Below are 13,006 nucleotides of genomic sequence, written 5' to 3' on the forward strand. Positions count from 1 at the left end.
CCTAAAAGCAGTTCAAACTTAAAAGGTAATTTTAAAAGGTTAATTGCTAGTCATAACTACATCATATTTATATATTATATTAGAGATAAGACAAAAGGCCTTATTTGTCTTGGGCTTTTAAAATTGCCAAGTGATAAATTAACACTTTCAAGTGTCTGTCATCTCTAGAGGTGTCAACTGATTAATGCTATATATAGAGACAAGAAAAGTCAGACCTGATTCCAGTTTAGGTCTCTAGATTTTTTTTGTGTATAGTTTATTAAAGTCTGGAGGGGAAAAATGAGACAGCAACTCTAAAGAGAAAAAGACAATGAAAAATGTGGCTCGGTATTTACTGAAAAGTTCTTTGTGAAAAGTGTGTTAACCATCTCTGATAAAGTTCTTTAAAAACCTTAACTGGAAACATAAACATAAAGCACAAATCTATAAGATATAGCCCACCTTTAAAATGACAAATCCCTATTAACAGTGGCATAACAAGAATAGGGTGGTGGGAGCATCTACTTGAGTACAGTAATAAGGTCTTTTATTTAAAAACAAGAATGACTAACAGTCTACTTTTATTTTCTCTGTATTGGCAATCCTAAACAATGTAAAGACAATATTTCCCCCATTTCAAGATTGACTGCTCCTACCACACCTCCCTCATGTCCTGCCCTTGGTAAACCACTTATAATTAATATTAAAATATGGGGGTTCCCTGGTGGCACAGGGGTTAAAGATAGCGCTATCAAGCTATTGCCAGGCACTGCAGCCCGAGCTTGATCCCCGATCCGAGCTTGATCCGCGATCCCCGGCCCAGCAGGCCAAGGAGCAACCTACATGGTGCAGCTCACCTCTCCTCTTTCACCTGCTGTTCCCCTCAGCATTGTGTTTCAGTAGATCTGCCTGTTCTGCTCCCCAGTGTCTCTGGTGAATCCTCTCAACCCGCCCCCCGACCTCTAGCTGATTCCCCAGTTCTTGTATGCATAAATAAATCTTTAAAAGAATAATAAAAAATAAAAAAAATTTCATATCTGCCATATCGCAACTCTAAAACATTAGTTATCTTTCACCAACCTAAAAATTCAGCACTTCATATAACATTGCAAATCATAAGGTTAAAAGATTCACTAAATTATATAATAGTGTTGTCAAATTTCCTAAAAGTGATCAAGTAAAAAAAAAAATCCTTTTAATTAAGTTGGGAGTTCATGTTTTCTACAAGTAAGTTGATTTAAAACAGACCTTGCAGATGACCTTGCAGGCCCTACCAGCACAGCTGACATATACAAGCATACCATTAGGAATTGCTGCTTTACTGGAGAAAAGGGAAAATATAAAATATACTTTCATCACTGTAACTCTAAAACAAAATGAGGACTAGATTAACAAAATGGCAAATAGTACAAGGTCCTGGTTGAGGTTTAATTATACCTCTGCAAGGTCTGAAAAGAGTGCTTGGCTTGTATTACGTCTCAGTGTATCCCAATAGCTTCGGGAGACGAGTTCCTCAGCATCTGTTTTAAGTACCTGCAGAAGTTTTAAGAAGCACAACTGAAATCTAAAGAATAGTCACAAAGAATGATAATTTATACACTTTAAATCTCTGCTAGCCAACCTTGAAAAGAAAACACATTAGCTTACCTTTTTTGTTTTCTCCTGCACACCACAGTATTATATTACACTGCTGGTAAACCCAGGGTATTTTCAAAGGTGTAATGGTATATAACCACTATTTCTAAGTACAATGTGGCTTTGTCAAAAAGAATGACATTCTTCATACCCTCCCCCACGTTCTTGTATTGAAACATGCGTAACTTCTAAGAAAGTGCAAAATAAAAATTTTATTCACACCCTAAGTGAAGTAAATTCATTTGGAGATCTGGGGTCATTTTGTAGCAGCCTATAAAAACCACGCTTAATTTAACAATGAATTATTGTTGGCTCGCATACATCATATAAGTGAATCAAAGAATCAAAATGACTACATCCAAACTTCAGAGAAACAAAATTTACATTAATCCAAAACTTGTCAAAAAGAAACATGCCAGTTAAAGCTAAATCACTCAAAACTACTCAGGGATTTGGCAGGTGCGTCTATTGTTATAGATAAGGTATTTTCTTCCTATTACAAGGAAAGAACACTAGCTTCTATCTCAATATTGGATACTTTGAAGAAGGCAATATCAAGATTAAGAAGTGTAGTATAATTGTCTTATGAAAACACAGAACTGCAAGTTTAGCTTGGCTCTCTGTCAACAAAAATAATTAAATGCAGTTTTTGTCAGGATTTATCAGGGAAAGATTTCACAGGTTCTCAGGCTGGTGTTCCTTTGGTTATTGTGAGAAGAAAATGCTGCATGACATACACAGGAGTGAGTGAGTGGCTGATAATGAAATTGTTTTTGATCTTAATCTTTAAAAGTCCAGCGCCACCAATAAATTATTATGCATCTGGGAATTATTTAAAAGATCTAAGTTTTAATTCATTATTATTAACTACAAAACACTGCCCACTGTCTATATTTTAATAGTCTTAATAAAATGTTAGTAACAGTATTTAGCAGGAATCAATTATATACAGACATATTACTGAAAGTACAAATGTAGCAATATGACAGAATTTGCTCTTCACCCCTCTAGTGATTAAATAAGCTTAGTTATTTAGTTAAATTTGGTAGCTATAAGCTAAATTTGTACAATTAGCTGAGTATAGAACACATTTCATTTTCTATTATATAGGTATGGTAGAACTTTGATAAATGGTAGGTACATTAAATTTTTTGCAGATATTATCTAAATATTCTGAATACAGATGTATTTTTTAATCATAACTTAAATGGTTAGTACATGATTAAGAAAGAGGGTTATTAAACTATCAAATTAGAAAATAAGGTTTACTACACTACATTATTATTAGAAATGTAACAGGTATGATTCACTTTATGAAACCATGTCTCTTTTTCCAAACACTGGTCACTGTCTTAATTAATTAAACATACACACACATACACACACACAAATATGAGTAATGGCATTAAAAAATATAACACATTAAGGGATAAAATTAGTTTCACAGACTATATTGACATGGATCGCTATAGAAAAAATATTTTCTGAGCATAGAAAAAATATACCACACAAAAATAAATTGATTATCTGTGAGTGGCAGGATTAGGATTTTTATTTTCTTCCTTTTGTTTTCTTGCATTTTAATAATGAATATTAATTTATCAGAATAAAATACAAGTTTTTAAGCTAAAAGATTTTATTTAGAAAATACAATGCCACTTTTGGCATATGTAACAGCTTGATATGAATAGTTCTTTCCTGCAGAAAGCTTTCAATAAAAAGCAAATAAAAAAAACAGAATATATGCATACAGAAAGACTGACAGGAGAAAATGCCCAAACATAACTCAGCATTATGAGATTATAAAATAAATACTATAATGCTTTGATACATAAATAGTGGGCCAATTTGCAAAGACTTCCTGAAGTCATCTTGGAGTTCTGTGTGAGTTTTTGGCCTTCTTACCAGAGTGTAAAATTAGGTATAAGCTTCGTTAAAAGAGATAAAGAAAACAAAGAAGTTCAGATGGATGAACACAGGCAAAATAATGTCCTGAATGCATTGTACCCTTTAAGATATGGTTTTTTGTTTGAGTTTGTTATTTGTAGAATTTCATAGAATCTCTCCATAATAAAAGTCAAGAAGGCCATTGCCTTTCATGAAGAAACTTCTTCCTAAAGGTAGAATCCTAGGTTTATATTCAGTTCTATGAATTGTGCTCATATTAGATACTTTATCATTCCAATTGATCTACAATTCTGGAAACTAGCAGATAATTGTCAATAAACTCCTAATATTATGTAATGTATTTTTATAATATATACATCAATGATATTTAATATAAATCTTAGACTGTCTGAATATTTTCCTAATTTTAAATATTCTTTTTTGCCTACATTTTTTTAAAAGAATCATTCCGTTATGAGCAAATTTTTTTCTATCATAGGAAAAAAGTATTATCGGTTGGTTATCCAACTAAACTAAGGGAGTTGAAAATCATAATCCATATGTATAAAAAAAGATATCAAGTTACATTACTTTAAAATATCTAGTTTATATTCTTAAATGGATAAAAAAGATATCCAGCAAAATATATAACAAAATATGCATCACCACAATAATATATAAAATTATAAACTTTCATATTAAATGAGCATAAGTTAAATGAAATGTACCATTTAAATCCGCTTCTCAATATTATTCTCTTAATGTCTGAGTGACTACAATTTGTATATGTAACTTAAACCAGAGCCATACTAGTTCTTTCCTTTTAACAGTTATACTTTAAAATATATCTTTTACAAAACCATATGATCATGTACATGAAAATTATTACTAGTTTAAAGGAAAAACAAAAAAGTGCCATGGTTAGAACAATGACTCATGCAATGACACACTAAATTAGGAAATAAAGTCATAAACATCACTAACATTTAATAAGTTTCACAGGACATAAGGCATATGAGATTTTTGTCTTACACATTCTTACAATTTTTTAAAATGATTAACAGTAATCTTTTAAAATTTTAAAGAAAGTGGCAGACCTTATTTAATGGAAAATTGTAGTGAATTTTTTAGAAAAAAATTTAAATATTTTGTAAGGGAGCAAATCAGTCAATCAAAGAGTCCCATAGACTTGGCTTGTTCCCCAATCATTTTATGTCAGTACATTCTTTGTGACTTAGGCAAGATATTTTAGGTTTATTTTATGCTGAATCAGCCTCCAGTTCTATCTACAACAGAGTTTGTTTTTATATTTTGGAGTTTTGAATAACTATGCAATAAAAGAGGTAGCAGGTCCTTTTAGAATTGTGCACAATAACTGGAACCCTTTCAGCAGGATAATACTGAGTCAGTCATCCTGTACTCAAGGGCTTCTTACAGCTGGAATTTGTATAATTTGAAGGATTCTTCTAAGTGACTTAAGAATTCTTGGGCAAATTAAAAATGAACTGTATATATTCACACTCAAAATGTGCTGTGACATATCCTTAGTTGTTTAGTAGCTGGGCTAACCAACGAGCTCTGACTTTCTAGGAGAAAAGATGTCAGTATAAGGAGAATACATTTGGTAGATCATTTATAGGAACTTCCAATTTTTCAGGGCAAGAAGAGTCTGAAAATCATAATTCTCCTTGAGAAATAGCATGATGCATTGATATTTTAAACATATCAGAGTCAACTTACACTAGGTTTGGAAATAAGTTGGGAGAAGTACTGAAAACTAAGAATAGTCTATCCATTAATAACTTTATTAGAAATGAGAAAGGACTGTATATCCGATGGATAGGGCTCCCTAAAGTACCTGTTCTGCAGGAGCACAGCCTGAGAATATGTTCCATAATTTGTATTTAATTCTTCAAATACTGTTGGAAATATGTAAAATTGCAATTGTCCCAGCAGAGATTTCATTGTGATCATTCAACTCACCTTTCCCTTATTCTATAGCTAAATATATAGTATTGCTCTGTATATCTTAGTCTTCTCTTTAATCTAGGAAGGAAATACAAAATTTTGGCGTGGTTGCACCTATTATATTCAATAAATTCCTAAACATTATCAAAAGCAGACCGAGCTTTATATCATAAAATAACATCATCAAGTATAACAGGCAAGGGCTAGTGACATAAAGAACGTTTAAAGTATTGTACATACACTATTAGTAGGAGAATGGTATCCATAAAGTTGAAGACGCTGACATAGAGCACAAAGGGCCAAATGAAGTGTCACATTTCAGAATGAACCCAAGTACAGCAAAAGAAAAAAAGAAAAAAGATGACAAAATAATCAATTAGGAAGGGCAAATCATTATGCTACATTCTATATAGAGCACAAATACAATACAAGTAGGATAAATATTAAAGATGAGTAGCAAAGTTTTTAAAATCTCATACAATTAAACATTACATGAATTTGTGCTCATTGCAATCATCTTCATTAACTTTCTGACAGAACTACTGTTTTAAGTAAAACATATTCCCTTTTAAGAATGTGGTATTATTTAGACATGCTTCAGCAATTTTACATGGAATAGGGAAAAAAATTTAAATGTAGCAGTATGGCAGTGGAAATGGTAGTGGAATCTTGTTCTGCTTTTACTAGTGCTGTGATGTTAAACAAATTAATTTACCTCTCTAAGACAGTTTTTTCATCTGTAAAACAGGTATAATACTTACCTGAGAGATATATAAGGAGTCAACATTTATAATGGATGTAGCACAGAGCTCAGCATATAAGTATCCCAAGAATTGTTTCCTTCTGAAGCATGGTTTCATTTTTGGTATGTAGCTATTTCCAAATTTAGTTTTGATTTAACTTCTATTTTGATATGTAAATACTCAACTCAAGGTAGCTGTATTGTTCTACTCGTTAAAAGATAACTATAAGCCTTACAATTAGCTAATTCTTTTGAGTGTTTATTATAGCCTACATGTCACTAGCGGCTACATGTTTTAGCTCACTTAACCACTATAACAATCACTTGTGATCACGACGCCTCGTAGCCCAATGTACAGATAGACAGGCTCCAAGAGATGAAGGACCTTGTTCAAGATCGCTGAGGTAAGGAAAGGCACAGCTACTACCCAAACTCTGAATATTTGGCTGCTGAGCCTGTGCTATTCAGGCTAATGTAATATCTCTAATGTAAAATATTTTCACTGTAAGCTAAAGTTCAATTGCTTCAAAACTCAAAAATCTCATCAGTTCAGATTTGCCTTATTAATGTGACAACTGTGAATAGTAAATTACTACTAAAAATTGTTATTATTAAACACAGTAATGAACACTTGTAGAGAGCTCTATTGTCATAGTGTTCAGTGGTTATATATACTAAAGATTACTTCTGAACTATTTTAAGGAAAAGTTCTGAAAGCTAAAATACATAGATGAGATTTCAGGAGCGCTATTTAACCTATGTAATAAAAAATATCTCTAAGGTACTTGAGGAAATCAGAGACTTTAGCTAGCATTCCTTTACATATGAACAAGTCATATAAGTTACTTTTACCTGTACTTTAAAACAAATGTCCTTCTCCGTGTATTTTCTAGAGAATGCTTCACTGTTGTATATTCAAATAAAGTAATTTAATGTATGCTGATGTAATTGAGATTTCATAATTCAGATAGACTTTTTTTCTAATTAATCTAAGTGAATGAGATTTTTATTACATTATATCACTATTAGATGTTTGCATTAAATCAATATTAAGTTTACTTATCCTGGCTGCAATGAAATTCAGAGCCAAATAATGTACTGACACCGTAGCATTTCCCAATATAGGTTGTCTGCTGTTATTTTTCCCATTTTTCTCTCCCTTTGTTACTTAAATTATGTATTTTAGTAAATGCTAATGTTTAGGATAATACTGCATTTTTAGTGGGAGATCCATAAGTCTTTCCTGGAAGTAGCAAAAATAAGCAAATAAAGCAGTTTTAATTTCTATCCATTGAAATACTACCTACTTTATCACTGTGATGTAACAAAAGATTCATTACATAATCCAATCTCCTAAATTATATTTTATTAGCAACATGTCTTTAATCAATTACAGCTAATCTACCAAAATCAAAATAATTGTTTATTCTTTCAATATAAAATATATTATCCATAGAAAATAAAATGGGTATGCAGCTCTTTAGTCTTGTCTGCTAACACTTTAAAACACTTTAAAAAAATTGGGAGCTAACTCATACAGGATTTCCAAGTTGGTTACAACTTGGAAACAATGAGGACAGAATTAAGGAACTCCTAATGTCCTTTGTAATACTTGACTAACATTAGTATTAGTTCTTCGAGTTTTTGAGAGTATCTTCCATAACTTTTTTCAATTAGTATATTGGGGGAGGCCAATAAATACTGATAATTATAGATAGCTTTTCAGATAATTATAATTACATAGTTGAATATGAATATACATTTCATAATCCTAATAATCTTTTATCTCAGTATTAATATAAACATAATCATAGTGGGATTTAATATGGCATGTCTTTAAAAAAATCCATATAACAATGAGAATAGTAAAAAATGTTGCATCTCTCTTAATTATTTGAATTCCACATAGAACAATTAACCTACTGCAGGGTCACTAATCTGCAAATGCAACAATTATCATTTACATGTCAATGAAATTCACCATGTTCCTGCAATCTGAGGCAGATAGATGAAGAAATATGCTGTAATGGGTAAAAGTATAGGCTATGCGGTTGGCCAGACATGGGTTCAAATTTCGTCTTTGCCGTGTGATAGCTATGTAATATTTGACACTGTACTTAATGTTCCCAACTGTCAGTTTTCTCATCTGTAATTAAAGATAATAAGAGAACTGTTGGGTAGCTTAAATTGAAACATGCATACAAAGTACCTGGTATAGTAAGGTTTCAATATGTTTTTTTAATTTAATTTTATTTTATATAATTTTTACATCATTTTTCATTTTTGCACAATGTATGCATTTTCATCTTGGTAATATTCCCCATACAATTCCCACCCTCAGTATGTTATTTTTATTATGTGAACCTGGGGATGTTGTCAGGTTAAAATTCTAGGGACAAGTAAAAAAGTAACTGGTAATAAGTGGAGAGAAATATTTAAGTATGCTTTCATAATAAGATAAAAATATTATTCATCTCAAGAAATTTTATAATGTATATTTCTCTGAATTCAGAAAAACATAATTTGTTTTTTCTTCAACATTCATATTGTTACAGTATCACTAAACTCAATCTCATGTATAATTAAATCTTTGCAATTCACCTTTAAATTTTCACATGCATAATGATCTGTATTAATCTCTTACATGACAAACCCTTCAAATTTCATGGATAACAACAGTATGGGTGAAAATGATTTAATGAATATGATTATGAATACAGATGTTTAATATCAATATTTGACATAAATATTGATATAGATGCATATAAATACTGAAGCACTTTTTCTACATACGAACTTTAGGAAGTTTCAAGAAAGGGACAGTTCCAAAGTTAGAGACTTAAATTATTACTTCTCAACATGAATAAAATAATTCTTACCTAGAGAACCCACCTGAAATGACTGTAAATTATTCTTACCAGCATTGCACGTTTCTCTTCATCTCCTTTAGTTTCTCTTTTTTCATTTTTTTTCCTGAAGATCTCTTGAAGCTGACAAGGAAACCAATTAAGAATCAAACATCCAAAAAAGAATTTCTAGGTACCAATCTACTAACCAGTGCTAGCTATAGTCTAAAACAAAGGACAAGTTAGCTTTAACCACCAAGAACATTAAAACTAATGTATTGGTTTCAATATAGTAATGTAGTGATGCAGTAATGTATTTTCAGATACCATTTTTCTCCCCTGAAAATAAGAAAATACATTCTTCAGTACTGGCAATCCATATTTAAGTCAAATGTACAAAATTATAGTTTCACTTTATCTCACAAAGACATAGGATCAGTGTCACACACAAAAAACAGATGAAATCTGCTGGGATAGCATTCAGGGACTCTAGTTTGTGTCACACACCTGTGTCACACACTAATTTTATGATGGTGGACAAGTCACACAACTGTCTCTGGGTTCCAGTTTGCTCATATATGAAATGAAGATGAACCAAGTGATCTCTAATGTCTTTCAAGTAACTGGGCGTAGTGGTGGGAGCATGGCTTCTACACATGCATTTCCTTGAACAATTACTCTATTTAAGCCTATTTTTTCATGTCAGGAACATGAAAGCTATTCCTTACTTTGTAGGAACATTTTTTTCTCTAAAGTTACTGGTGTGTAATAGGCAGCTCTTATAAAAACATCTGTGCAGAATAAATATTACGAGTAATTACCTAGCATACTACCTAGCACAAAATAACTTTTCAGTAAATTTAAGCTTTAAAATTCTTTTTACAAATGGAAGACTGATTCTACCTTATCTCAGTTTTCTGTATAACTTGAACAGCTATCTTGGCATATTTGCTCCAAAGATATATACAAGAATTAAAAATAAAGTACAAATTGTATATGATTTCATTAACACATAAATTTATTTCCAGACTCTTTTTTAGGAAGAAGAGTTTTTTAGCAAAGGTTATTAATAGTCACTTTAGAAGAAGGCAGGAAAATCACAGGTTTTAGAGCTCTACAAATAACTTACCAACTCCACCTACTGCTTTCAGGGACTTTATACTCTTTACAAACAACGAACAAAACTCACACATGAGGCAGCAGTACAGCCACTGCTAAGAATAGGACTTCATTTTAAAGCAAGGGCAGCTTTCGTAAAAATGTATAGTGGATGGAGAGCTGTGTGGAGATTTCTGGACCTACTAAACATAGAGCTTCCATATGATCCAGCAATTCCACTCCTAGGTATTTACCCAAAGGACACAGAAACATCAATTCCAAAGAGCACCTGCACCCCTATGTTTATAGCAGCACTGTTTACAATAGCTAAGCTTTGGAAACAACCCAAATGCCCAAAAATAGATGACTGGATCAAGATGTGGTACATATATACCATGGAATATTACTCAGCATTTAAAAAAGATAAACACATGCAATTTGCAGCAACATGGATGGCGCTGGAAGGGATCATGCTCAGCGAAATAAGCCAGAAAGAAAAAGAAAAATACCGGATGGTCTCACTCATAGCAGGAATCTAGAAAACTTAAATAAGGGACCAGGAAAATGAATAACTGTAAGAAAGTGAAAATCAAAATCAACAAAAAACTATGAACCAGAGACACTTTTTGGGGGGTGGGGGGCAGGAGGGGAGGGACTGGGGTCAGAATGGGGGGGTTGAAATTGTATGGGGAATATAAAAATAAAATTTATTATAAAAAAATGTATAGTGGAAGAGGGGGTAAGTGCAATGTAAACATTTTTGTCTCCCACCTTGACAATGTTCCAAAAGGTATCTATCAATATGTGAGCAGCTTCCAACGGGCTGAGTTCTAAAAGTCAACCTTCAAGTCAATGAGGTAGAATTTAGCAGTGTTGCCATAGAATGTTTTTGAAAATTAGATTACAAGCCCATTCTGAAAATTTTAAAATAGAGTTGTGTGCCATCATAACCAAACTATATTAAACTCCATGTGTCCACTTTAGGATGTTACAAACAGATCTCTATTAATACAATGAAACTTAAAAACTCTCACCTACCCACCATTCTGAAAAGCACTAGAATGAGGGGACCCTTCATGGTTCCAGATCCCACAGCTTGGCTCAGGGGCTATCCCCAGGCAAGGGCTCTGTGCATGTTAGATTAAAATTTTGGATAAAGCCCAGTAATTAGTGTTCTTGCTTCCATTTGAATGGCTACTAATTAGCTTTTGATGAGGATTTTAAACTCTTCTCTTTCCTATCACAGAAAAGAACGATTTCACATTTTCTTGTCAGTGTTCCAGCCTCTGAAGAGAATAAAAGCTCTTTAAGAGATTTTCTGAGGGATTTTTAATAGCTGTTAACAAAGGAAAATTAGAAAACAAAATAGTTATTTATATGCCAAGTAGATTCAAGATACATGGGAAAAAAAGAAATAGAAATTCTGGTATAGGGGAGTGATGGTAAGATTAGCAAGCAGTCAATGATTTTTCCAGAGCAGCATCAATGCCAGACCAGTCAAATGAGAAAGAGACAAATATCAAAGAACAATCTTACTTGGATGAAGTAAGTAACAGCCCTTGGATGAAGACAGGAGAAAGGGATAGAAGAATGAGAACAAGACTGGAACATAACAGTCATGAGTGGAAGAGAAAGGGGAAAAGAAAAATAATTAGTTCTATAATGAGAAAGAAGAGATTTCTTTGGCAAAGAATTATGCTTGGGTAGCTGATGTGTTGGGGGCTGAGCATTAACTGGGCCTATTTTCCACCCAATAGAAAATATTTCACACATTTCAAATGTCCAGAAAATGTGTAAACAGCTTTAAATCTTCTTTACACAATGACTACAACTTATATTTTTATAATGTAAAAATTAAAGTACACACAAGAATAAACATTATTAAATTATGATGAAATCATAAATCTTTCACTCGTCAACAATATTCAAAATAATGCAAAACATAAAATATAACTAATATTCAATTATTGATAAAATAAAGTATGTCATATACATACCACCAAAAACTCCTTTTTATCTACCATCTCATTGCCATCAGTGTCGAACATGTTGAAAGCTATTCTAAAGCCTGCATGTGGCTCTGCCAGAAAAAATAAAACAAGCATTTGTGAAACAGAAAAATGTATTTTAAAGTACAAAATTCATTTTAATTGTAGTTATTCATTCTCTATACAAAAAGTTTCTTTAACCAAGAAATTAAAAGTATCATGTTACTATGACTTAAATAGAATAAAAGCTAAATAGAAGTATAAATATTTCTGCTTCATATATTAGCACACTTAGTAGAACTAATAATGTACTTTTTAAGTATTTATGTAATGCCTGTTGCATAGCACTACAGAAATATTTGACTACCTTCCTTTTAACAATAAATATTTTTCTTTCTTATCCAAAGTATGTCAGTTTGTTTACAAGGAAAGTATCAGCAGATCACATTCAAAGTATTTTTTATATGTCCAACTATTTAAAGGAGAAGAAAATATCAAATATGATACAATGGACCAGTTCAAAGTCTTGGGAAGTAATAGTGGAAATGACCTATAAAAATAAATATCAAGCATGAGAAATTACCTATTTGAGTTTAACTTTCTAGAGGTTTCTGAAACATAAATATAAACTATTTTGAATGATTAATTCCCAGTTCCCAGAAAATGCAAGGAGCAATTGCTTTTCTGAGAAAGACTTTCATATACTATGATCTATTTAATTTTATAACCTAATAAAGAGGTTCAATCTCTAAAGAAAAACTCTAAATCGTAAAGAAAATTTGGACAGAAGAAAACCTGAATTTGTCTTTCAAAGAATAGCTTGCTTGGTGTGTATGTCTTTTTCAAAAAACTGACCTTCTCTT

General features: G+C 31.9%; 1 protein-coding gene across 10 annotated transcripts in view; it reads right to left on the bottom strand.

Moving 5' to 3' along the window:
• The window catches only part of MICU3 (mitochondrial calcium uptake family member 3), a gene marked incomplete at both ends in the record, with an annotated part of 67,837 nt that overhangs the window by 16,086 nt on the left and 38,745 nt on the right, over nucleotides 1-13,006 (bottom strand). For 5 of the 10 annotated variants that reach the window (XM_084231369.1, XM_084231374.1, XM_084231371.1 and 2 more), the window contains 4 exons: nucleotides 1,417-1,512; nucleotides 5,710-5,748; nucleotides 9,130-9,201; nucleotides 12,153-12,235. In XM_084231369.1, coding sequence (XP_084087495.1) covers nucleotides 1,417-1,512; nucleotides 5,710-5,748; nucleotides 9,130-9,201; nucleotides 12,153-12,235 — 290 coding nt within the window. The remainder of the gene's footprint in view (nucleotides 1-1,416; nucleotides 1,513-5,709; nucleotides 5,749-9,129; nucleotides 9,202-12,152; nucleotides 12,236-13,006) is intronic. The other 5 variants (XM_084231376.1, XM_084231372.1, XM_084231370.1 and 2 more) reach the window with 4 other exon arrangements.

This window comes from Talpa europaea (assembly GCF_964194135.1).
Source record: "Talpa europaea genome assembly, chromosome: 4".
NCBI classification, from domain to species: domain Eukaryota; kingdom Metazoa; phylum Chordata; class Mammalia; order Eulipotyphla; family Talpidae; genus Talpa; species Talpa europaea.